We start from the raw sequence: 27,555 nt of genomic DNA on the forward strand, positions 1-27,555 counted from the left end.
TATCTGGCAACTTGTGGGATTTCTGTGGGATAATAGTGAGATACCCTGTCATTAATACAGATTAAAGAGATTCTTCTGCATCATTAAGAATCTGTTATTATCTAATGCTTAAATGTAACGTTTAGCAAAAACTACAAATTACAATAATTAAATGTTTAATTATTAAATGTTTGACATATTAATTGAAATACATACTTAAAAAGATGGGTGAGTGTGATATTGAATTAACTGATTAATTTTATCCCTTTGGCACAGAACTGGTGGTAGTTTCACATAGCAATAATAATTTGTGCTTCCAGACCATATATTTATTGCATCCTGAAGAATTTATGGCCTTGATTTCTGTCTCCAAAATACGATTAAACTGAAAGTAACAACTCGTAAAATCATTATAAACAGAGATTCGCAGTTTAGCAAACTTCATTAAGTAACCACTTAAAATGACTTAATCTATTTACTTATATTAACAGTGAGAAATGTCTGTTGATTTCTTGAATATCTTCAGCAAGATACACTGCTCAGTTTAATATAAAAATCACTTGAAGAAAATTTCTCTCTGAGGTTCCTATCCTCACAAACGGGAGTATCAGCCCACAAATGTATTTTGACAGTAATTTCCAGTCCAATTTCAGCTCAGCTGTTGTTTTTTTGCTCAGTCAGGACTTTAAGTCTAATGCAATAAAATTTACCTGGTTCTACAAAACCACCCTGATACCCTTTTGCAAACGCATAACTATTATGTTGTATATGATATTTATAGCACAAGGAGCTCTGCTTGGCATCGCTTTTTCACTGAATTTGTAAATATTCCTGTTTCATCAAGGACACCCCACGAGTCGCTTGTACGTATATGAGATGATACGGTGCTTAAAAATTCTGTTTCAAGGCTCGGGTGAAGCTCGGCTTCCAAAGAAGCGCCTCAAAACTCACCATGGCGTGGATGAATTCCAAGGGCAAAACGTAGCTGCTGAATAAAAAGGACGGGACATAGAGCCCCACCTTTTCTGGTCATACTGCGACTCAAACGGTTAAAAAAAAAAGCGCTTTTAAAATCATGTGTCAGTGCGGCAGTGATAAACTCTTCCCATTCTCACTGTGATCTCGTAATGTACAAAAAGGCTTCAATAGAGAAGGTGAAATAATAGAAAATGCATCTTCTTTCTCTATATAGAGATATATTACACATAGAAGGAGTGTGAGCAGAGGGAATCAGCTTGGAAAATCCCCGGTTTTGTGCATTAACTGCAATAACCTGAGTGACTGTGGGAACAAACTTGGGCAGATGACACAGAAAGAGAATCCACACCTCACGTTCGGTAAAAAACACCCCACTGGCTTTTTTCAGTGCTCAGTGTTTACTTAATTAACGATAAGGTCCACTACGCTGGAACCCCAGCGAAAATTAGGAGAAATACACACATTAAATGAAATATTCATGCCCCAGTCTTTTTTTCTCGATTTTTTAAAAATTTTTTTTGACAGGTTTCATTTGCTGTGGGATTCTGAATAGCGACCGGGTAGTTCAAGCTCCCTGTTCAGAGGTAGGCGATGAAATCCCTTTTAAGCAGGAGAGCAGACACGACCGCAGTTCTACAAACCCATTCTTCGGGGATATTGCAGCAAAACTGGCTGTAGTTACAAAAATTCCCTCTAAAAGGCCGTTAGGGATTAAGCAATAAAGAGCGCATGTAAAATGAGATTAGAATAAGCACAAAGCTAAAGTGATTTAAAAAATCAGTTTTATAATATGTTAATACTTCTGAAAAGTCTTGACTTTATGAACATCCTGCAGTATAAAATACCGTCTTCATCACTAGTGAATCATGTAATTTAGATCTTGATTCAAGGGTAGAAACACATGCAACTCTCGATTCATGTTTTTAAAACCAACCTTTCATTATACCATGAGTGCATCTCAATTTGAATGGATTTAGCTAAGAAATTAAACTGAAATTATGTTAACAGACCTCAAGTTCTTGTCCGTGATTTAGATGATGAATTGAACTTACTTGTTAAGTATTTTTGCTCTTTTAGCACTTGAAAAATTCTCCAGTTGTAAAGACTCTTGCGTGAGAAAAGCAACAGCCAGGTGGAAGTAGTTGTTCCAAAGCTGAAAACCCGCAAAATGACAAGAATAGATACGATTAATTCTCTGGAATGTTTTTCTGCACACCTACAAAACAACTTCGAAGTCAGAATTATGCACATAAATATTTAAACGCGAAAACAACAGACACCACAGAGACGAAGTTTCTAGATATATTCTCAGTGCATCTCGTTGTGTTTACATTTCCATTAAACATTTCCCATCCGCAAATCCTAATCGATTGCGTTTTGATGATTCGAGTAGAATTAAAAGTGAACATAAATATGAAGAAAATGAAAAGGATCCTGAGCAAGTGACCTAAACCAGCACATTTCTCATCAGGACAGTCACATGCCGCATCCCAAGCCCCGCATTTGGGGCAAGAATTCTGCTAAAGTGTCTTTTTGCCAATTTTGAAGGAAAAGAGGAGTTTTCTATGATGCTCCGGGGAAGAGTTGGTGCTGTTGTAGGACGAGACCCACAAGAGACAAATGGATCGTACGTACCTGCTGAGTATGAAAAGACTTATCTGGGCACCTGGGGGTCGTGACTGCACATACATACCCCAAAATTACGTGTTTAGGGCATAAAATTCTTATAACATTAACATTAGTCCCCAAGACATCGATGTTTTTTTCTTACCTGCAACTCAAAGTTGGCTTGATCAAGAAATTTTTTGTTTAGCATATCTGCATACTGATTAATTGCTCGCAGGAAGACTCTGAAAGATCAAGAGAAAATTACATAATTACGCACTCTTCTGTGGTACCCTTGTACATTTGGCATCCCAATTAGACAAAAAAAAATCCGAGTCTGTCTGGAAAGTGAAATTTGTAGCTGTTACTTGAAAAGCAGTGTGATCTCACCACTGCTAAGTATACAGGATTATATGCAGATGTTCTCAAAATTAATCAAGTAAATGAGCATATGCAGAAACACAAGGAATGCTTTGGAAGAAATCACTTGTCTTCAAAGTCTCTCTGGATAATCAAGAGATCATTAAAAATTCAATTTACTACAAAAAAAATATATAGATTTTCAAAGTTACGGTATCTAAGTGTTGTATTTAACCTAGACCTGCAGTTGGCTGTATTTTAACTCCCAGGTTAAGCAAAACAAGTTTTCAAACATGAGGCAAATGCTATTTTACTTATGGCACAATAACACATAAAAATACTGTTATGAAGGACCATCTTCAAAACGTTGTCTACTTGTCAAATGCTAATTTAGTACCCAGTGCAGTTTATGGCTTTTCTGAAAAGGACACTGCTTAAATTGCAGCAGGAGTTGCCTTGACAAGCTTTAAAATTAAAACCAAATGGTGTAAGTAGGTCACTACATATTCATGGTGCTGAAAAGTAAACTGATTCTTCTTTGTACCCTAATCTCCATTTTCAAAATAAACATTGGATTCTTCCTGAAAACTTTAAATTTATGCTATGAAAGTGCCTGCTAATGCCCAGACAAATGAGCTTGTCTTTCGAGCAGACTGTGGTCGAGATTTATGTCTCCTGAAAAAAACAGCAGCGATAAAGACCATTTATGACACTTACTGCTTTTTTTCCCTCCCCCATAGCAGTCTTTAAAAAGAGAGTTCACTATCAAATAACAAAGTTCACTATCAAATAACAAAGTTCACTATCAAATAACTAAATTAATCTTCCTACAGGCTGACAAACAAATATCAGAATTATTTAAAACAAACCAGCAGGGGCAGTTAGAAAGATCTTTTAGACAATTTAAGATATGTAGTGGTCTGTCCTGAAAAAAAAATGCTAAATGTTTGGTAATCCAAGAGAAATGAAGCCTCCAGGTAACACACGGGCATCGGGATGCTAAGACACAGTATTTATGGATTCTAAACTAATAAAGTAAGGCAAGAATTTTGACACCATTGGGATGTGTTTGTACTATAAAGTCAGATCATCCCCATAGCAGTGTAATGGAGAAGTATCCAAATGTGAAAACAGAAATTCAAGTTATGCAAGAAAATACAAAAGAAATGTTTAAATATGAAAGATACATGAAATATGGAAGAATACAGAAAAAAGTAAATGCATATGTATATTAGGTATACACACATACACACATTTTCCAATATTACTCTTTATATTACAGCTAAGACGCCACAGGTGCCCATGCACTTGCACTCAGAATACACAGAGATGCGTTTGAGGACCAGCAGTTCTGTGCATTATTCACCAGTATCTTTGTCAGCATATATATTTTGAAACAACTTCATTAAGGGATTTTACAAATGAGATGAATTCAACACACACAATAATATACTGCAGATATATGTATTTTAGATCGATGGTTCAATTACTGAGCTGTGGCACATACGAAGATTGAAACTGAAGTTATCCATGTAATCAGACCATCAGCAGTCTGATATGGAGAATTATAGCCTGTTTTGCTTTGTGGTTTTAAAGTCTATGAGATCTGTAAGTCCTCCTAGAAGAATTAGTAATTTAACATAGTAGGAAGGGCCATCTAATGCTCCTTGCCTTACAAAGATAAAATCAGTTCCAATACAGGGAGGATTATGCCTACAATTTAATTATGTTGCCTCAAGACATCACTGTAATGTATTCAATCTGTTCCATCTAATTAGGCTTTGGAACAATCTCATTACTTTATATACCATTATTTTTCTTTAAATTGTAACTCTCATTTTTCCCCCTATATTAATTCCAGTGAATATCAATAAAGAACAAATAACGCAGAAGCTACTGCACATTGCAGCTGCAAAAGGACCCAACCGCAGCACATCTGTTAAACTGGAATTACCCACCACCCAACCCCTGGACCCAGGCTGCTCTGGGAAGGCAGGAATTCCTCCCGACTTCCTACAGAAGAACATCAAAAGAAGAGATGCAGAGATTTAAGTGTTGATTTCTGAATCACTCAAACCCCGTTTTAATTCTGATTTAATTTGGTGATACACTCAATCCTTCCGTTACTGGGTAAAACACTTCTAAATGCACGTCAGTGAGGAAAGACCAGTTTTTGTCTCAGTGGAAGTCAACAGAAAATTATTTTTATTGCAACAGTATACCTTCAGTTGCAAATCAAATTAGGATTTTGTGCCTGTTTCAACCAGTACTGAAAAGATCGCTGGAAATACTGACAGTCCTTTTAGAACAACAGGAGGGGAAGCCAAAATATGACTATTCCAGATCACGGTACTGCAAAGTCAAACATGACTGGCATGGTACAGTAAGATCCACCCTGAATAATCCAGAGTTAGCTGAGGAAAAGGGATATTATGAAATGGAGTAATCAGCAACCGATTTAAGGACCGCAACTTTCTGGCACAACCAAGGTCGCCAGAATGACCCTGCCATGGCTCTGCACTTTCTAGTATCATTTAGTGCCAAAAGAAAACAGCAAAATTGTGATGAATTTGATCTGATGAAGTTAATTTTAAGAATACATATTAAAATACTGGCATCAAGAAGTAGCAAGTTGCGCAGTGTACTTGGAGAAGAAGATTAAAGAGATTTCATCCTTTACCTCGGAGTAAAGTTTTACTGTTCTGGGGCCCAAAAAGGAAAGGCTGGATTTATATAAACGTAGTTTTCTCTTTGTCTAAGATCACTGACCACCACTCCTGACCACCTCGCATTCTCTTACATACAGACACAAGAGTGAGGAGAGGTGGCGAACTGAGACAAGATCGCAAAGACAGGATCTGAAACGGGATCTGAGAGAATCTGTCCATATTCTGGAAATAATATGGAAAAAAATGCCACGACTCAGTCACTCCTAGGTGGAACATACTGGTTTGAGGCTGGGATAGAAGATGCCAGAGCATCCTCTGGAAGCAAATTCATCTAGGAGAAGGCAAACCACAACGGTAATCCAGAGAGGACACTCCTTGCTTCAAAAGGTGGTCAATGAGGTTGATCTCCATGCTTAGACTGAAGCACACAGATAGGAGCCACCTGCTCCTTCACAGTGAAAAGGACTGATTAAAAAAAAAAAAAGATAACTCAGTTTTTAGTTACTAATACCAGGCTTCGCTGGCCATCTAAAATGGCAGAGAAATAATGAGGCTTCTAGAAAGCATCTTTAGGATGAAGATAAGTCAAACACAAAGCTGGACGGAAATTCTGCTACAGATGTTGCACCCAAGTATTGAAATCAACTGAAGCCGAGGCAAAAGGTGAGTGTTTCTACCCGGCGTTTTCAGACACGATCCCGTGAACAAGCTGCAATTCAGCAAAAAAGAACCAGAAGAAATGACAAGGGACACAGGGCTCCATGGCAAAAGTAAGATGGTGAGGTGGGCACTGCTTCATCATTTTGGTACAACACTCAGGCATATGGTTAACCAGACAGAAAGGTTATTACCCTCAAGAGACTACTTGGATAGGAAATAATTTTGCCTGATGAACTCTTGGCTGTAATCTATGAAATGGCATGTTATCATCTGTGAAGTTTGCTGCAACTCATGAATGTAGGAACGGTTCAGGTTTATGCCCAAATAAAATTAAAAAGAGGAAGGAGAAAAATTTTGAGAATCATTCCAGGTGTTAGTTTAACCTTCTTCCTCCAAAGCAGGTACTGATAATTTTCAATATACTTCACTGTCAAAGTTAGAGAAGCTGAAAAAATTGGGGGAAATGTGGTTCTTCAGAAGAGATGGAATTAAAGGAAGTGCATCAGTCCTATACTGAAGAACACGGCGGCTGCCGTGAGCACGGGTGTGGATGAGAGGTGCACTCGGGCATCACTCTGAACATCCATCCGCTGTGGCACGCCTTATCTTGCTGCAATTAATAATGAAGATTAGCTTCCAGTTGCATGTGCAGAAAAATAAGTGCTTTTCTTGAAGTTCAGTTCCTGTGTCAGGAAGAGCCACGAAAGTTAAACCTTGGAAAAGAGCGAAGGTCAGAGGCTGGAACCGCTGGCCGGGTGCGCTGCTGCAACACCGAGAATGTCACACACAGCAACAAAAATCTCAAGCTAACGTATTGGAAAAGATTTGTCAGACAAAAGACTTTTATCAACCCAATTAAAAAAAAAGGAAATTAACTTTTCTTATGATGTGATTAGAACAGGAGGAATATGATTACAGAAGGAAGGCACTTCAGGGTACGTGGAAGGAAGAACAACCGTTGCTAAAGGGCGTGAGTATCTACCAAATAACAACACGAACGGCGAGGTTGATGTGTGCTGAGCCCCTGGGGACGGCTCCCAAATGCATCAGCGGCTTTTTGTTGTCTCTTCTATTGAAGAGATCCCTTGAAGTCGGGACTGTCCTCTTATTCTGTATTTAGACAGATTCCAACGCAGTTATGTACTATACCATCACCAGGAATGCTTGATATTTTATCCCTCTTCATGTATTTCCTGATAAGACGCCTTTATCAAGTGCTCCATAAGCACTTCTTATCTGCTTGGCCCTGGCAAGGCCACAGCTGGGATATCGTTCAGCTGAAGTCACCAGAGAGGGACACGACAATCCGGCGAGGGAAGCAAGAGGGCGAGAGATACAGAAAACCATGGAAATACTGCGTGATGCTAAGGACAGGCAAGTGGGAGCAGAAATTCTCAAAGTAAAACCCCGAACCAAAAAATCAGGTTAAGCAAACACCTGTGATCTGGTTGGGCATCGTTCACCTTGTCTTGCCTTAGGCAGAAGGACAGATTAGTACTAATTTCTCCAGTAATTCCTCCCCATTTATGGCTCTCAATCCAGAGTCAATAAATCAATTAATACACTGCTGATTCAAGCCATGAACTTCAATTGCAACTACGGACTTCTGGGTACTTTTACTGTTATTGATCACTAATCGCTCCCAACAGGCCCACAGGAGGTTAATTGGTCTGTGGGTGCATGCTTAGAAATTGTCCCTCGGAGCACTGCAAAAATTAATGGTTTCATTCTGTAGTTTTATCTTTGCAGAGAGGCTCCTTTTTCCTGCAAACGACCTCGCTGATTCCAGGAGGTTGTTCATATATCGAGTCCAGACTTCAAATGGCAATAATAAATGAAGAAGGGACAACGGGATTCAATTTATAAGTGTAATAGTAGTCACTGTGCCAAAGAACTCATTTTTTTCTCTTTCTCAGGTACAGTCGGTTTTTCTTCCTCCATCCTCTCTTGTAATTAGTCAAATGCCCTGATTTAAAAATATTCTATGCTCCATTTTCTTTCACTCAGCTTCTCACATCGTTGGGAAGTATTTGCAAAAGCTAAAGGAGCCAAGGATGCTGCAACACACTTCTCATCAGGTAACTCTCACACACAAATCAAACTGCCTCTGCAAAAAGATTTTTCTGGAGAAATAATCTAGAAAGAGATATTCCAAAAGTAGAAACATTCTTACAGTATATTCCATTTTGCACATTATTTAGTTATCTCTATCACCCAGGAATTTGGATTTACACTATAAGCACTTAGGCAAACATAAAACAATACGAGCTACAAATGTACTCCCCAGTATTTTTCCTTAAGCAAACATCAAAAAAGAAGAATGAAAGAACGAACAAATGGCTTCCCTAATGACAGAATAATTATCTAAACAACACTACACGGATACACCTTAAAATAATTTAGGTTTAGCTGATAATGCGATAAAAGAGAAGGAATTTGGAGTGAGGTTCTGAAAGGCACTATTACTATGTCATCTCAGTTAATTTAGATGGAAGGATAATGAATGCTTTATTACAGCTGATCAGCCTTCCTGCACATCATCATGCTTCCCATGCTGGAGCTTTTGCTTCTCTGGGAAACAAATTTAGTGTGCAGCTGTGAGACAGACTTATTCTTATCTTGTCAGACCGCGTAGGAAACAACAGACCTAGACCTTGAAATCCCAATGCAAAACCCAACCCTGAGTTTAACACTCGCTAAAGCATGAATAGCAAAGGCTTCTTTTCAACAGCAATCACTTCAAATACCTTCAATTTCCTTTTCAACATCGCGGTGTTGCAGAGTACTGTTAAGTTTTAAACAACTTTTTACTTACATATGAATTAAAGCTTGTACTTATTACACTCCTATAACCACTTCTCTATTGACATTGCACACAGCAGGGTGATTGCCCAATTATTTAATCCTGGAACACAGAGAATAGGTAGTGACCTCATATGCATATTTTGTACAAGTCGAAATCATGAAAAGGAGTGAGCATGAAGGTGTCTTTCTTCATTCCATCTCCCACCAATTTTCTCCCTTCCCAAATTTCTCACTCTTTTCGGGTGATCTTATTACTGTCCACCCATCTTCGCCCCTCCAGACCTGACAGCTGCCCAGCCCAAATGAAGGTTTCCAAAATGCTTTTCATTTTACACTTCTGTATATGATATTTCTCTGTCCAGTCTAACCCGCTCTCTCTTTTTTTCCTTAAAAAAAAAGTTTAAAAGATTCTTTGTAATATCCTCTTAATTCATCAGGCTACAGAGCAGTCAAAACTCAAAAAAAAAGAAAAACAAAAATCAAACAAGACCAAAACAAACCAAACCCCAAACAAATAAAAAACCACCAAACAAACAAACAAAAGGAAACAAAAACCTCGATCATTTGTGTTCTTTTGAATTACAATTCCCGGGCTGACCATGATAATAGCACGGAGTAATCCCAGTGAAGACTTGCTACTAAATACTTAGATTAGCATCATCTTCTCATAATGTCTGCTTCACACTGGCACAGGTGCACCATGTCACTTTATTAACCTATTTTCTAATAAATATTTCAGAAACAGTTTTAGCATATTATCTATAATCACTGGCACCTCTTCCCTAATTTATATTCTGTGCTCTGTGTCCTCTAAAACAATGGGGACAGATGAATGGAAAACAACTGCAAGTTCTGAAGGACAAACTTGTGGTCTGACTAGAAATTATAGACACCGAATAGAAGGCACGAGGGATTATTTTACAAACCACCTTTGCAGTTCAGCAGCAGTGCCTTAAAATAAAATTGATGGGACAACGCTGTTGGAATAGACAGGCAACAGTGTTACAGGACTGGGCAATCACATGAAAAATGTTCATAGAAATAAACATTATTTTAAAAGGGTCTGGATTTACAGTCTGCTCAAATGATAATATTGTCGACAATATTAAAGAAGCATTTGGACAATGCCCTCAGACATACGCTGCGAATTTTGGGGTTGTCCTGCGCAAGGACAGGAGTTGGACTTGATGATCCTTGTGGGTCCCCTCCAACTCAGGACATTCTATGATTCTATGCTAAACATCCTTGCAAGACGCACTCTGCCCACCCCACAGCCAGATGGATCCACACTGATGCACCTCAGACACCTGCTAAAACCGATGGGACTTCCCAGCAAGAAAAGTATCCGCAGCTTGAGGACACCACCAACGCAATCCTCAACCTGATGCACCATTGTCTGTTAAATGGTCTCGGCGTAGAGTCATAGACTCAGAGAATGTCCTGAGCTGGAAGGGACCCACAAGGATCACGGAGTCCAACTGCTGTCCCTGCACAGGACACCCCACAGGTCACACCGTGTGTCTGAGGACGTTGTCCAGTCTCTCCTTGAACACTGTCAGGTTGGGGCCGGGACACCTCCCTGGGGAGCCTGTTCCAGCGTCCAGCACCTCTGGGTGAAGAACCTTTTCCTCATGTCCAGCTGCCCCTCCCCTGGCACATCTTCTGCCGTTCCCTGGGTTCTGTCACTGTCACAGAGAGAAGAGCTCAGTCCGGCCCCTCCTGCTCCCCTTGTGAAGAAGCTGGAGACCGCAATGAGGTCTCCTCTTCCTCTCCTCTTCTCCAGGCTGAACAAACCCAGTGTCAGAGGAGCACAGAGATGCTGAGGTTGTAAGGTGCCTCTGGAGGTCTCTGGTCAAACTGGAACAGGTTGTTCAGGGCTGTGTCCAGTTGGGCTTTGGGTATTTCCAAGGATGGAGCCTCCCTTGGACAACCTCCCTGGCAAGCTGGGGCAGGGTCCCACTGCCCCCACCCTCCAAATTTCTTGATCACTCCTCTGAAGCCCATTCTGTGGCTTCATGATGACTTTCAGACTGCAAGAAAGAAGACTCCTATACTCTTTTTCAAAAGCACTTTGTCTCCTGAAATTTCTTCCAAGATGTAACTCCAGCCATGGATAAAATGTTACGTACTAAATTTCACCACCTGGAGAATTTTATGACCAAGTAATAAAAGTTTGGAGATAGTGTTTTCCAATGAAAATGCTAGAAGACAATTTAATTTAGGAGTTTTTAGCTAAAGCTACAATACCGGGAACGTAGCATCTACTGCAAGCAGACAGCCTTAGTGTTCCTCTAACCCAAAAGTTAATATTCTAAAGGAAGAAGCCTTACTGATTTCCAAGAGACTGTTTATATTTTGTTAGTTTGCAAAAACTTGCAATAGATCTTGTAATTTTAAACAAACGTAATTTGTTGTAGTGCTGCTGGAAGACATCTCTACAATCAGGTTAGCTGTTAAACAAGCAGTTTTCATGATCATGCGCTGCTCAATAAAATGCAAAGAGTCTTTGCTACGGTACAGGTCTCATCACCTTATCCTTGGTGAGCGAACATGCTGAACCCAGCCCAGCCCTTCCAAACCCAGAAGGACGACGGCTTTTCTCACAGCCCCTTCGCACAAGATGCCTTCAGACCATGAACAACGCAAGAGCGGAGTCTCTTAGTTCTTATTTTGACTTGAGCTTACATGGGAATTCAGCTGGTTTTTGCAGTGATAAAAAATAAATTAAGTGGAAGATGTTTTTCCCTACTGCACTGCTTTTTAAAGAAGCATTCAGCCTGGTAATAGAAATAATTTTTTTTTAAAAGGCAAATCATGGGAAGTATGGGAAAGGACATCATGGGTGAATTCTCCTGCAAAGCATGTAAGTTCTTAATAAATTTGGTCAAAAGTTTTCAAATACTTGACAGTGTCTCACGGTTTTAGGCAGGGGAACCTCTCTCATTTTCTTCTGACAGCACCATTCTAACTTACTCATTTCCTTGGATACTGAGACGCGAATACAGATTAAGGCCACTTTAAGTAATTATGGATAAATCAATAGAATCAACTCCCTACATTTCAAATTCTTTGGCATTTTCATCAATCTTACAATCAATTGTTAAGACAGTTGCAACTGGCTAAAAAAATGTCACAATGTTGCTTAAAAAATAATCTCAGTTTTTCCTGTGAGTATTTAATTACTTTATCAAAGTCCATCACAGAATACTAATGAGGAAAAAGAAAATAATCTGTGGATAGAGAAAGCGTCCAAAGGTTCATTTAACACCTCAGTGCTGCTGGGCTCATAAATCAGGTGTGCTCAGCAACTCAGTTTGCTGGAGGTCCCTTCTCTTTGTCCATCACCCAAAAGTTCATTGCGATGGCAGAAAGTTTCCACGGAGCTGAAAAAATTTGGCTTTTATTCCTATGCCTTACTATTACTTTTATTGTCTAACCACCAAGAATCACAAACACAGAGATACTGTCCAGAAGAGCTGAACTTCCACAAAATTGCGATCCACCTCCCCAACAAACACACACAAGTGACTCCTTGGGAAGAGCTTAAAATGCGATTTTTTTGCCATAAATGAGAATGATAAACAGAATCACAGAATCACAGAATGTCAGGGGTTGGAAGGGACCTCGCAAGCTCATCCAGCCCAATCCCCCGCCGGAGCAGGAACACCCAGATGAGGTTACACAGAAGGTGTCCAGGCGGGTTGGAATGTCTGCAGAGAAGGAGACTCCACAACCTCCCTGGGCAGCCTGGGCCAGGCTCTGGCACCCTCACCGGGAAGAAGTTTCTTCTGAAATTTAAGTGGAACCTCCTGTGTTCCAGTTTGCACCCACTGCCCCTTGTCCTATCATTGGTTGTCACTCAGAAGAGCCTGGCTCCATCCTGTGACACTCACCCTTTCAATATTTATAAACATTAATGAGGTCACCCCTCAGTCTCCTCTTCTCCAGCTCAGAGCCCCAGCTCCTCAGCCTTTCCTCGCACGGGAGATGCTCCGCTCCACCAGCTGCTCTGCTTTACTGTTCCACGGACGCTTACGTGGCTCTCAGCTTTGTGAAGGGATCACTAATGCTGGTAAAGTAAAAAAAAAAGACCTTAGAGGAGCTTTAGGTAAGGCTGCGCTTGATCCAGAGCGTGGCTCTCAGATATTGAAGTGACACGCACTGTTTTGCGGCGGCACTGGGGTATGCGAGGGAGAGCCAAGCGAGACGGGAACAGCGCTCGTCTCCTGTTCAGACCATTGCTCGCCTAACCTGGCTATTAACCTTTGCACAAGATCAGTGCTTTGCTATTCTTTTAATTTCTCTTTCAGGCTCCTTGTCTGATAGTGTTTGTAGCGACGAGACAGGACTGGAATAATGTTTCAATACGACGCTTCAACACCTCCCAGGAACAGAAAACCTACCAGGACAACACCCAGCAGGGGCCACGTCCATTCCGTGGTTATTACCTGCATTTTTGGCTCCTGCAGAAGGAATTAATGTATCTGCATATATGGGATTGCATAAAGAAACAGTCATGGATGATACAGAACAAAAATGAGGCTTGCAGGGCAGATAATAACAGTATAACATTTATAATGTGGGATTTTTTTTTTAAAATTTTATGTGAGTGTGGTTTTTGGTTTGGTTTGTTTGGGTTTCTTTTGCCTTTCCTCCTTTCCTTTCCTTTCCTTTCCTTTCCTTTCCTTTCCTTTCCTTTCCTTTCCTTTCCTCTCCTTTCCTCTCCTTTCCTCTCCTCTCCTCTCCTCTCCTCTCGTTTCCTCTCCTTTCCTTTCCTTCTTTGTTTTTTCTGTTCTAGTATGTCCCTTATTTTTGGGAAGCCCAGAGACAACAAATTCCTCCAACTGCCTTCAGCATTCATTTCATCCTCACTAGGCACATGTTTTGTTCAATTTACAAGGGCTAAAATACGCTGCAGATCAAACCAAACTGTCTCATAAGACACCGCAATGGAACTGAACGATCAAACCCATTTTGGTTCACTCTTTTAACAAATGTGTGCAAGGCGTGGGAGGACCCAGCGCTCGCTCTGACATCCCAATCCTCCCCGGAATTTTAAGCTGAGAATGAGTTTCTGACTGGTAAAGTCAAAATCTCAGGGCAAACGCAATCGGGATCACAAAAAATGGCTGAGTGTGTCAATGGGAGAAAGTTTTTGATAAAAAAAATTTGTATTAAATACTGGAGGATGTGGGGACTCAGCCTCCCTAGGGATGTAGAAAAAACCTGGGAGCATCACTAAAGCAGACCCGATGTCCAGGGAAGGCTGAGCATCTCTTTGGAGCTATACAACAAATTCTGGCTTCAGAATCCTCACAACTGGATCCTCCAGAATGAAATCGAGTTCTCTGTGATTTCTTTTATGCAACACTTTAATTTCACCCTCTCTGTTAATCCTGAGGAAGATCTTTAAGCTACTAAAATATGCAACACAGATAAAGTATTTTGAAAACTACAGGAGACTATTTGGCTTTTGAAAGTAGCTTGGAAACCCTTTTCTTAGGACACCATATGACTGAAATATTATGTCTGACAGTTGAGTTTGTAAGACAGCGTAATAACCTAAAAGTACTGCCAGGTGTTGAGTCCTCACCTTCGCTAAGGCAGAGACCCAGAAAAGTTCACTTGAATGTGGACACAGCAATAAGTGCGTCCCCAACACTAGGGCAGGTCTTATCAAAAAACCCAGCATTTTGGACAAGCCAGCCAGTCACTTGACAAAAAGCAATGTCACTTGACCCATTTTCCTGGACTGGGTCAAAGTATAGTTGGGCAAAAGGCCCGCATAACATTTCTGCATCATTTATGCTCCTTTTACATTCTCCTCTGGCCTGAATTCCACATTCTGGCGATCTCTAGACAGATAATTTATCACGCCAATGGCACTGAAATGCAGCAGCTTCTCCATGAGTAGACTGTAATTATTTTACGGCCTCATATGGGCAGTAAAAACTAAGTGGGGAAAAATCCAGAGTAGCCCCAGCGCTAAGAGGTTTTCCCACCCAGAAAAAAACAACCAAACAAAATATTCATGTTGATTTGTTTTTAACAAATGGTTGTATATATAGTAACATCTAAAGCTGTCCTAATCTTGTACAGTATAATTTTATGTACGACAGAGTACGTTACTTTGCCACTGAAATGTTACCAGCGTGTTCATGCGATAGGGTCTTTTTTTTCATGGGAAACCATAAAAGCCTTCAAGGACTTTATGGCTTTTAAGTTTACTCTTTCCTGTAGGAATATAAGTTTCTAATTCAGAAACATCCTCAACTACCCAGAGCTTCAAGCACTTGTTTTGGGGGTTTTTTTCTTGCATTATGTTACTTTTATCATATTTTCCAAAATTTCCATATAAAATTCTGTTTTGGAAGGTAGAGTCTGATAATGCAAGTTTTAAGGGAAACCATTAAAACACAATTGCCAGAAGGAAAAAGTTGAGCTAGTTGGAAGGTATGGAGACAGTGCATTAAATAATACCTTAAACAGGTAATATCTTAAATAATATCTTATTATATATTTATAATATAATATAAAAATACATTAAATAAGGCTTGCCAGCATTTTCCAGCCCATCTGCAGCAGACACTATGGCAACTTGGGCAAGAGCAGGAAGCTACAGAGGCCAACGCTGAACAACCAGAGGATTTGTCAAAGGTTTATATAAGGTAAAAAGCAGAGTTTTCTGGGCTTTTTCCATATACTAGCAGACTAATTAAAAGCAGGACAGCATGCACGCGTTGCTCAGATTTTATGTAATTTCAGCTTTAACGTCAGCAATACGCAAACGGTGATCACTGAAGACTGATATCCAAAAGATACTAAAAGTGGCTGCAAGCGGCATATTAAAATGTGATATAATTTACAGGGGTTTCAACCAAAAGCTGTAGTGTTGCAGCATCAACACAGCCTGCAAAAAGGGTTTGGGTTTGATCACACTGATAAGGCAAAGAGATTTGAGGATCACTGTTGAAGAATGAGGGGTTGTTAAAATGGAATGTGTGTGCTATTTTAGCTCTCCTCAGTTCTTCCAGGTTTGCAGTAGGAAACAGTATTTTAAAAGAAAACACATAACAAGTATTTTATAAATTATAGCAAAAATTAATTCAATTTTTTTTCCTAAACACTGAGACAAAGATACTTTTTCCCAACATTTTAAGAGTATTTTCCTTTTTCTCTAGCTTTATTGGGAAGAATAGCCTCCCTGCATTGCTCTTTAGGTTGGATAATTTAAATTTTACAGGGGGAAAATATTGAAAGGGTTTTTATTATACATATTTTTTAACTATATCTACCTTAGTATTTCATCTGCCATACTGCAATTGCAGAATTCTCACTTTATGCTTGCTTAAAAAATTGACACTTCCTACAGCCCATACGTAGCACGTAAAGGTGCAAATGAGTCTTGCAAACTGATTTAGTTCAATATATAGGAGCACATTAGATGATGATACCACTCAAATGTTCTGTACTGGGGAACACATTAATTTATGTTACATTCACTCAAATTTGTAATTCAAGACAAAATTATATACTTTTTATTCCCAAGGCATGATGAAACGTTTAAGACTCAAATGGCGCTAAAAAGGGAGAAGCACAAACTTTTGCAGGGACCTCCTGTGATTCCAAATCTTCAAGCGCTGATATTTTCATCAGAAATTACCTGCTTTGCTCCAGTAAAGCTCCTCGCTCACAACTGGGGCCAGACGGGCTGTTCAGAGCCTCTCACCTCTCGTGGAATGAGCAAACACAACTAATCCGCCGTTAGTCAACAACCCGTCTCATTAAAGACACTTCCATTAAAAATACCACGTTACAGCCCAGATACAAATAAGTGTTATTTTCTCTGTGCCACAGGAGGATAATTTAATTGCACAGACACAAACAAACAAAAAACCAGCAGAAAGAACAACTCGTGGTCCAAAGTAACCCTACATTTACTGCTTCTGCAAGGAGTATCTTAATTGCAATTATGCATTCGGAGACCAACACAACACCGTGCTCTTAATTTGTACGTAGTATAATGAATGAGTTTTAAATTAGTCAAAAAAGTAAATATTAGTCTGCGACAAATCGTAATTACTGGATGATGGTAGCTGTATAAATTAACTTCTGCTAAGAAGTTTTCAACTATGGTAAATATAGATTTTTTTTTTTTTAAGTTCCTTTGTATAGGCACAGTAAAAGGTCTCAGCAAGAAAGGGCGACTGGCTGATCTGGAACTAACGGGGTGTTGAATTTCTTCAAAATATCAAACCTTTTTTACCGATCCCATTTTGTACATCAGAAGATGCTACGGAGAAGCGAATGACCTTCCATTTAAAAGACTTGCCCTGTATGCCACGCAAGTCCAATTTTTGACTTTCCTACTCAATAAAGGCAATGTGCCCACAGGTGAAACCTGTGAATCACAAAATCAAGCACAGCTCATGTTAATCTTAGAATAGGAGAATGCTGGTATGATGATGTACGAAGGAAAGACAAGGTGTGAGTACTTTATCTTTTGCTTGGTGTTCATAAATACAACTTCATTCATTTATCTGGAACTGCCAAGGCAATCTCAGCTGCTGCCTCTGAGAATAACAGAAACCTCATTTTCTCATTCTTTAAGAAGCCTCGCCGCCCAAAAGAATATGATCGATCAGGGTGAGACGCAAACCTGTGCTTCCCTACCTCCTCCCTACTGAATTCAATATTTTCTCCTTTTATGTAAAGAGCAGTCAATAGACTCGTCACTGCCCGTGTACCCAGACATCATTACTCAACTCGGCAGTGGAAGCAGCGACACACTCGTATGAAAACCCTCAATACGGTCAAAATCCTGGTGGACCTGGGCTGAGAAGTTTGTGGGTGCCGGCAGGACGCTGCTGGTGGACCCTTCATTCCTGTGGGGCCCCCAGGGAAGGTCCAACAGCCAGTTTGGTTCGACAGATTTCAAAGCCAGGCGACTATTAGTCTATATGTGGCTCCTTGGATGGGATAACAAAGAATGGCAATAACATCTTCCCAATGGGGTGTCCAAACACAGGGTGGGAGCCACGCACACCACTGGTGCTTTGCAATCAGATTAATATTTTTGTACTTGAGGGACAGCTCTTGCATTCGATTTGAAGAAAACTTTATCTAAACTAAAAATAACAGCAATAAAAGGCGAAGCTGAAAGAAGAGTGGGGTGAGAAGAAGAAAAGATCACCCCTCCCGCACACTGTGCAGCTGAAGCTGCTCGCTCCAGGCAATCTGCTCCACTGCTACCAAGCGTGTTGTTATCAACCCATGTTTCTAGGCATAGTTTTAAACACAGTAAGGAAATAGAGATTTCTTTACCTTGAGGGTACCAGAGCCCTGGAACAAGCTGCCCAGAGAGGTTGTGGAGTCTCCTTCTCTGGAGACATTCCAACCCGCCTGGACCGACCTGTGCGATCTGCTCTGGTGACCCTGCGTGAGCAGGTGGGTTGGACTGGGTGATCATACAAGCAATCCATTTTAAACAACAGATTTAAACTCCTAAGAATCTGAAACAGTGCAAAAATATCTCCAGTGGCTTCCTGCAACTTCTCCTGGGGACAAAGTGCGATCAGAAGAAATAAAACCCTCCCCCAGACGATGTGATACCCACCACCTTCCACCTGCCCTGCGCCGCTGCTGGCACCAAAGGAGACGCGCAAGGAGGGCATGCTATGGCACAGGAAGTGTTTTTTACAAAAATCTAAATTGCAAATGTGTGAAGTAATCACATCAGAGCTCCACCTGTCTCAAATAGACAGTTTTACATCATTCTTGCATTCCTTTGTGCACGCACAGTACGCCTCTACGCCAGAAACCGTATCGAACCTGGAAAATCCGCTTTCCAGCCACAGAGGTTGACTTGGATAAAAGAACTGAAGAACCCCGACTATATCACATTTATTTCAAATTAATTTTCTGCCATCCAGCTACAGCAGTTCATTTTTCCCTCCGAACAGGATCTAATAAGACCTAATAGGTGATAAATCAGTTTCCTGATTTAGGACATTAGGAAACTGCAGTGATATGTTCTGCTAGCCCAGTAAGGTCTACAGCACTCTGTTTCCCAACAAGCGGGGCATTAAACTGTCTTTAATCATCAGCCTGTCCCTTTCTCAGCTGTGTGACCGCTCCTGTGGCTTGGAAATTTCAGAATGAGAAATTGTTCTTCATGGTAAACTCTGTAGCTGCAAGCAAAGCAATTTAAAAAACACTTTAGGAAAGCTGTTCCTACATACTGCTTCTGTTACAAATTACTTCGCTTCAGCATTTACAAAATATGCAGTTTAAATAATACAAATGGGTTATCAAATTATTATGATGTAAACAGATAGAAAAGTTGTTTCCTATCAACAAATCCATTATAAACTAAGAGCAAAACAGGATTATTAACTCAGCGTCTATTCATTCCTGCTAATTTGGCACAGCATTATTAGAACTGAAGCTTTACATGCAACACGCTCCAATTCTCAGGATGATTTGATAATGCAATACATGTTGCCTGATCCACCTTTTTACATGAGAAAGGTGAATTAAACACACATGCTAACATCGCAATCATTATTCAGCTCTGATATGTCGAAGTGCATCTATCTCAATTACGAGCAGTAACAGTTTTACAGAAAGTTTTGATGAGGCTGATGTTTATCATCCTTGGCTAGATAAACCATGTTTAAAGCTTTACATTCTAAGTTTAAAGCTGAGCAAGGCTGTAAAGAAGTTGTTGCCATCCCTGCTGCGGGAGCTCACTGCCCTCTCATCTGCATCAGTCAAAATCAGCCTCATTAACTCTATTTCTTTAAATGATGTAAACCCCATCCGGCTCTTTCTGCCTGAATCCAGTGGGGAAGTGGTTAAACCAGGTGTTGTTCTGCAGCAATATTCTGGAAGTTATAAACTCCAGACGAAAGATGCGAATCGGGAAGGACCAGCTCGGTTAAACTTGACAGAAGTCACAAAGTACATATATTTGTGGGTAGTTCAGGGCAATGTTTGCCTACAGATGCTGGCCTTAAAAACTAAGTATTACATTGACTTTCCTTATCTTCGTATAGAATTTTGAATACTTTTTCCACTTACACGCCCCAGATGTGAACTGTGCTATCTCAACTAAAATTACGGGTTAATATTCATACGGAAAATGTACTAGTTATCGCAATGGAGCAGAACATTTCATGTGAAAATAATATATGATTTGATATTCTTCACTGCTGGTTGTTTGCTGCATGGGCACAGGCAAATTACTTAATTCCCCTATGAATCAATCTGAACATCTGTAAGGTCAGCATAACGCAGTTGATCTTCCCCAGATGCTCTGAGATTCTTACAAGAACAATTCAAATTAATATTATTGTTGCGATATAAAACCGTCAGTATAAATCGTACTTTATGGCAAACAAAGCATCTTTGACAATGGCACCCCTTCAGCAAAGAGAAGCTGAACAAATTGGTAACGTTTAATTTACCCACAATGCCCAAGAGTTTGGGTAACAAATCTAAAACACGACTTCTCAGATTAAAATGTAAGAACAACAGTATACGTACATACTTGTACATAAGATTAAATTGGGCCTGTTTGCCAATGATATTTATGTTGTAATTATCTCAAGAAATATTTTAAGTTAATGGTATTCAATCCAAAAGTATCTTTGAATTGTATTCAAGCCAAAAGTACCTTTAAATCAAATACTCAGTTAAGTAAGTGGATTGTGAATGGACAATTGGAAGTATTGAAATGTAACTTCTAACCTGACATAAAAAAATGCTTTGCTGTAATAAACCAGGTATCATAATTAAGTGCTATTGAAAAAGGTCATTAGCACATTTTAGGCTAATACTTATAGAAAATGGAAAACAACATACGGTATTGCTGACAAATAAATCATTGACATGACGGTGTCCAGCCCTAGGAATCCCATCTGCTGTTGGTGCGTCTTCAGCCCAAAGATCTTTCACACCAAACTTCCTAATTAATGTTTCAAATTTAGTGAAGCAACAGCAGAGAGTAACACAAAATAAAACCTTTACATGGTGATTTTCTCCCTGAGCATAAGAAAATCAAAACATGTAAATCTCCCTTTTTTACTACAGAAAAGGCTTTTCAGGATTGCTCCTGCTCAGCCTAAAGCATCTGGTAGATCTTGCAGCATTCCCAACTCAGCACAGCTCTGTAAGATGTCTTACAGCACTCACCATCCCAACAGGGTCATTCCCTGCATGGAGAGGACTCAGTTATTAATAAATAGCACTCGGGAGAAGGAAAAAAACCCAACAAACTAAACCCAGCTGGCTGTGTATCACTGCAATTTCATTTAATAACACAGCTGGAAAGGACTTGGTGGGAACTCTTGGAGTGGATGTCACTCGTCCTTTCTGCCCGTGGCCCACAGTGAAGGTCTGGCATGGTTGCAGCCACACAGAAAAGCTGGAAAAACAGCACATATCACCAAATTTCATCTCATCGCAAGGCGGCTATCTCAGGTTAATTGTGGTATATCGCTATCATATACCATAGGCTTTCTGCAAGACATCACTCGCCGGTCAGACAGACTGGAAAGGCAGTTTCTGTAGATCTACAGATCAATTCTCGTGATCATCCATGCTGCTCACTCACACCTACAGATCTGCCCAAAACCCGCTCCGGTGTGGATTGATACAAACCCTTTCTATTTATCAGCTGTAACACAACTATCACCGTCGCCACGTAACATCAAGGCAACTGCTGTGTTTCATCTATCACGCTTGTACAGGTAGGGTTTCCACGTCAGAACAAGAGAACGGCTTGAAGAGAAACACGTAAGTAAAAGGGATTAGATATTTCACAGGAGAGAGAACAGCATGCTTTGATTCAAAACTCTATGTACTGCACAGGGAAAGTTTACAAACTTCAATCAAATCCAGGTTACGCACAAAATGGAAGAGTCGGTGCTGTCAGGGGAACTGCGGAAAAGAAATGTTCCATGCACCAGCGTTTTTGCCCATTGGCTTCAGTGGGTAATTTTCCACCCCCCTAATTTTCCGAACAAACAAATTAGCAATTCATACTACAGATATCACAAGTGAAAAATGAAATGAATGCCACAGTTTAACTGACATGAGCCTGAGTGAAATGCTATTACTTTCCCTGTGAACTCAGACATCCACACACCAAGTTCTGCTTTGGGAAGACAATACCCAGAAACCACTCAGTAAAAACTTGAAAAAAAAACCCTCTAAAACAATTCTGTTAATTTTTTTTTTTTTTTTTCAGAGATGCACTTGAGTTTTGGGTTGCGGTCCAGGTTTTTATTTTTGAAGATGTAACGTGGAAGGATTTGGTGTAAGTTTGCCCTTGGCAATATTCTACTTTTCTCCTAAGTACTTTTATTCCATGAGTTGTTTCTAACATAAATAATTAGTTTGAAATCCTGACTAACAGTGAAACAAACTCTTAGAAAAGTTCGAAGTGCTGAATGTCTAAAGCTTCATTGTGAGTCAAATCCACAGCACGGTTTGGATGGAGATCTAGTGTGCAGTCTGCATATTCATATAAAATGATCAACAGTTTTAGTCTATTTTCAAATTTCTGATTAGCAGCTCTGATGTTGGAATTGAAAATACATTTTATATGCTGGATGAATACATCACACATGGTGGCATACATTTGTCATTATTTCTTCATAAATTCCTCATTTCTTGTTGTCAGTTGTCTTGGCAGAAACTAAAATAGAAGAAGCTGTAAAAAGTCAGTCTAATTTAATTAAGACAACTGTCTGTTTTCAGGAGTACTTGACAAGCACTGGCTGATGCTACGTATCACCCAGTATGGATGTCAAGAGTGTAACGGCCTTTTAGAAAAATAGAGAATTTTAAAAAACCTGTAAAACCCTTGACTAGTTGTTGATCATCTCGCAAGTCCCTCAGGTTTTATATTTAATACTTGTTTGTAGATTCACACTCATTATAAACTGTGTTTTCTTTCACTTCAGCACCAAATGAGCGGGATTTTCACCTTCCTTCATCAAAAACAAGAGCTTGCTAGAGTGGTGGATTTTTTTTTTCTTACACTAGAGGAGAAAAGAGTAAATTAAGAGGAGGGAGGAAGAAATGGATTGAGAAAGAGAGTCCTCAGCCTTCAAGAGAAATTACAACGGAGCCAAGAACATTTTCTCCTGCTCCCTTCCGTAGAAGTCGGCGCGTATCAAAACACAGTTAGGGTGAAAAATGAGCTTTGAGGGTTTGGTCGGCATACGTAGAAGTGTCATTTGAAGGAAAGCCAAACTCAGCACACATTTGTACAATTTTATTGCTACACTAAGGTACTCCAGCACTGAATTTGGCAAGGAGCGAAAACGCAATGATCCCTCTCTACGCCTCTTGATCAGTATTCACCTGACAAAGTACATTTGCTTCTTGGCACTCCTGCAGTAGAATTATTTGGACAAACTGGAAAAGATGGGGAGTAATTCTTAAAAAAAATAATAAAATCCTTAGATGCTGTCAAAAGCACTGAAAATTACAGGTTAATGTGGACCAGGAAAACTAAACAAAAGAGGAAGGTACAACCCAATATCAATATATTAGTCAAGTAATAACTATGGGATGTATCTCAAAGATGGAAACACTTTCCTTAAGAAAAGTTTTCCTCGATAAAACATGACTGAAGTGGTTGTGGAAGAAGCGCGTTGTAAAAAAATAGTTTGACAAATGAACAAGTATTTAGTGATCAAGAAGAACTTACATAAAACATGTTTGGTTTTGACAGCTGGCAATTTCACTTTTATTTTTAAAAATTAAACATGGCTGCTGGCTCAAAAGATGCAAAACAGTCCAGCAAGAAGAACATGAGACAACAACATGGGAGGTAGAGTGAATACTTGCAAATGCATCATAGTATCACATCTCCTTTTAAAATCTCACTGACAAAAGATGCAACTAAAGTTCATCCCAGAAAAGTATCTGTTTGGATATCTTTGTAAGTGAGCTGTCAGAAAACCACCAACCATCTTCTTCTACATCTTACTCATTTTTCCAACACAGAAAGGAACAAAAACAGCGATTACTGAATACTTGATTTCTCATAAGGAAAATTTCAGCATGAAGAAATACATAATGCTATAAAAGTCATTTTTCAAGTTTTCTGTTAATATAGGATCACCTGTTTCTCCCACAAAACTCCTGTAATTTCAATGCAACTGGAACCAAAATCCATTTTCACATGTAACGTGAGAAAAACAGAAAAGATAAATAAACGCCGGGGAGGGTGGATACAACTGCTACAGCCTTCCCTGTTTCACGGCCGGTGAACTTCATCCATCCAACCCACATGCAACACGTCCTTGCGTAGGAGTGTGATGGGCACCCAGCGCTATGCAGAAGACCATCTGGTGGACCAAATTCCCCGGGTTTTTGAGGATAAGTTGACGCTCCACATGCTGCAACACACCTCAGTGTTCATGCATCAGAAGAAGACTTCTCGCCCTGTGCGTTCCCACCAAACTGCTGCTGCACTTTGACCCCAAGTTTCCCACCGGAGAACAGAGCAGCTGCTGGTCAAAAATCTGCTTTGCAACACGGACTTGACAAGAGCCCAGGAAAGCCAGAGTGACCACGGGCAAGCATCGGGGCTGATGCTCCCACAGCACAGGGGAACTCCACGGTAGTGTCCTACACCTGATGACCACGGCGTGTAACCTGCACATACCGCAGTAACTCCAAAGTAAAGTTTATATTCTCCTCTGCCTCTTCCCGTTAAAACTTATGTTTCTTACAGTGCCCAACCACAAGGCTTGTGAGCACCTAGGCTGCAGTAAAATTACTCTCAACAGTTTTAACAACCTGCCAGATGTAGCTCTTTAAAGCAATATTGATCATCCCTTCCATCCAGCAGACCACCTAACGGGTGCTATTAACAGGGTAGAGCTGGTACCACGGCCCCTGCCCCTCCACAACCCACCCAATACGCGCGTATGTAGAATCACAGAATCATTTTGGTTGGAAAAGACCCTCAAGATCATCGAGTCCAACCATTAAACCACCCCTGGCACTGACCCATGTCCCTGAGAACCTCATCTCCGCATCTTTTCAACCCCTCCAGGGATGGTGACTCCACCACTGCCCTGGGCAGCCTGTTCCAATGCCCGACAGCCCTTCCACTGAAGAATTTTTTCTTAACATCCAATCTAAACCTCCCCTGGCGCAACTTGAGCCCATTTCCTCTTGTCCTGTCGCTTGTTACTTGGGAGAAGAGACCAACACCCTCCATATACGACCATATAATGGCAAAAGGTCTTCCCCACGGATGGCAGCCCCTGGGAAACAAATCACCTTTGCAAACCACTCACCACCCGAAAGTTACGTGTGGTTTAGAGATCCAAGATCAAGGTTGAGAGACAGGGAGCAGGGCTCTCCCTGCCAGCATCCTACCCGAGGCCACACTGTCCATCACCTGCACATCACGACCCATTGGAACCCAACTGGTCCAGTTTGGGGGAGCGATCCCCACGCTGGGAACCGGCCACAGCACAGGACATGCAGCCCCTGCACCAGCGCAAAGCTCTAATGCTGCACAACCAGAGATGACACCTGAGCCAGCAGAAAGCCAGCCAAAACAAATTAAGCCGTCAAAAAAATGAACAAATTTCACCGGGCGGATGATGTCGTACCAAGCGAGCGCGTTGTGTTACGGAGAGGTGGTGTTTTTCACCTGGCAGCGGTAGCTCTAAAACAAACTTCAGCAAGTTGTCACATCGCAGCCGGAGATCCTCAGGGATCGGGAGCTCCGGTTTCAGCTGCCTCTCCGGAGCTACTTGCAGGTATCCTTTTCATTTTACTGATAGTCATACTGACCTTAAAAATTACAGTTTTCAGACCTTCGGAAGCAACTATCTATTTAGTTAAATTTTTTGTATCTTACTGCGGTTGCTGGCAATCAGCAAACAGGTCCCACAAAAGCAAGGCGAAGATTTTCCCATCCGCGGCAGGACAAAAATCTGAAGAGCTGGGAGATCAAAGCTACTGGCACTGGCCAAGCAAATGCAAGTGTATCCTTGAATACACTGAGCAGCTCGACAGGCGTTTGGTGAATGTATCCATACAATGAACGTAACAAGGAAAACATTTGCTTTTAATCTCTTCCATATTATTGTTTTTTAAGACTCCAGATGAAAAACATCTTGGAAGTGGAAAGCTCACCCATTCCAAGAACAGGAGCTGCACAGAAGTATCTGACAGTATTTGGCCCAGTATTAATATTTTCTAACAGAAATGATATTAAAGATGCTCTCATTTTATTAAATGTTGAAAAATAATTAATTTACCTTATCATTTCAATCTGTTCATCCCAAGATCTGTCAATGTATCTGTTTTACTAGCTGCAGCAATGCCTGCTTAACGGTAACACAAATCCTTATGATAAAAAAGAGAAGCATCTGTCAAGAACGGCTTAGCTAAATCTGTGCCCCCTATGCCATTATGAGACACGGAAGATGACTTTTCAGTCCTCATGTTCAATGAAATAAACCATCATACTGGTGATGGTCAGTGATCTGATATCTCTTTTCTCTCTAAATGTTATTTTAAATCTTATCGTCCTATAATCACACATGATATGTTATGTGACAGCATGAATATATATAATTTTTTTAAAACTTTAGTTGTTACTACACTGGCTGTGCTTGCTCACACTTGAACTGTAAAAGCTTGTTTTCTAGAATCTGTTCATTAAATACTTTTGATCTGAAAATCTAATAACCCCAGAAAAGGCTTCACCGGCTTTTTGTGCATCGAGGCTGCTGCTCTCAGAAGCCAAAGTGCTACACGATTGTCAGTCATTCAAAAAGACCAAAGCCCAGAAAAGGAATGTGTTGGGCAAGTTAGAAGGCAACAGTGTTTTAGGCATATTTTACCAAATACTTAGTATTTTACCAAAATTGTATTAAATGCATAACTGTGTTGTTCACTATTCTTGTGAATTATTAAAAAAATCATACAGAACAGCGAAGTACTATTTTACAATACATAGAATATATCTGTTTAATCGCGCTGCTCCTCCTGCCGTGTTCATTTAAACGCCACAAATGTGCGGCAGAAAAATCTTGCAGTAGAAGCAGCGGCATTTGACATGATGCAGTAAATTTATCAGCAATATTCTTATCTTATTTTTGCTCTTGTACGACTCTGTTGCCCTTAAAACATGGGCAGGAGAAGGAAACACAACTGAAAGGGTGTTAAATTGCGGGAGGCCGGAGCTCTCCCGGTGCCACCAGCAGCGCCGGCACTTCTGGGCACCTTCCACCCGCAAAGCAATAATTTTGGCTCTAAAAGACAAGAAAATGGGAAATGGAGGTTTTGGCACCGGACTTGGGGTCACAAGGGTTGGTCCATTCTGACAAGCTGTCTTCTGAAACGCAGCAGTTTGCAAGTAATAACTAATAAGTTTGGTTAAACACAATGAAAGACGTTCTCGACGCCCAGCAATCCGGGAGGATTCCCGACATCGCCGTTTCGCCTTTCCTTG

General features: G+C 40.4%; 1 protein-coding gene across 2 annotated transcripts in view; it reads right to left on the minus strand.

The window, feature by feature from the left end:
* DOCK1 (dedicator of cytokinesis 1) overlaps positions 1-27,555 on the minus strand; it is a 287,412-nt gene that overhangs the window by 77,694 nt on the left and 182,163 nt on the right. For both annotated transcript variants that reach the window (XM_065639491.1, XM_065639490.1), the window contains exons 30-31: positions 2,729-2,807; positions 2,010-2,110 (exon numbers count right to left, since the gene is read on the minus strand). In XM_065639491.1, coding sequence (XP_065495563.1) covers positions 2,010-2,110; positions 2,729-2,807 — 180 coding nt within the window. The remainder of the gene's footprint in view (positions 1-2,009; positions 2,111-2,728; positions 2,808-27,555) is intronic.

The sequence above is a fragment of the Caloenas nicobarica genome, chromosome 7 (assembly GCF_036013445.1).
Source record: "Caloenas nicobarica isolate bCalNic1 chromosome 7, bCalNic1.hap1, whole genome shotgun sequence".
NCBI classification, from domain to species: Eukaryota; Metazoa; Chordata; class Aves; order Columbiformes; family Columbidae; genus Caloenas; species Caloenas nicobarica.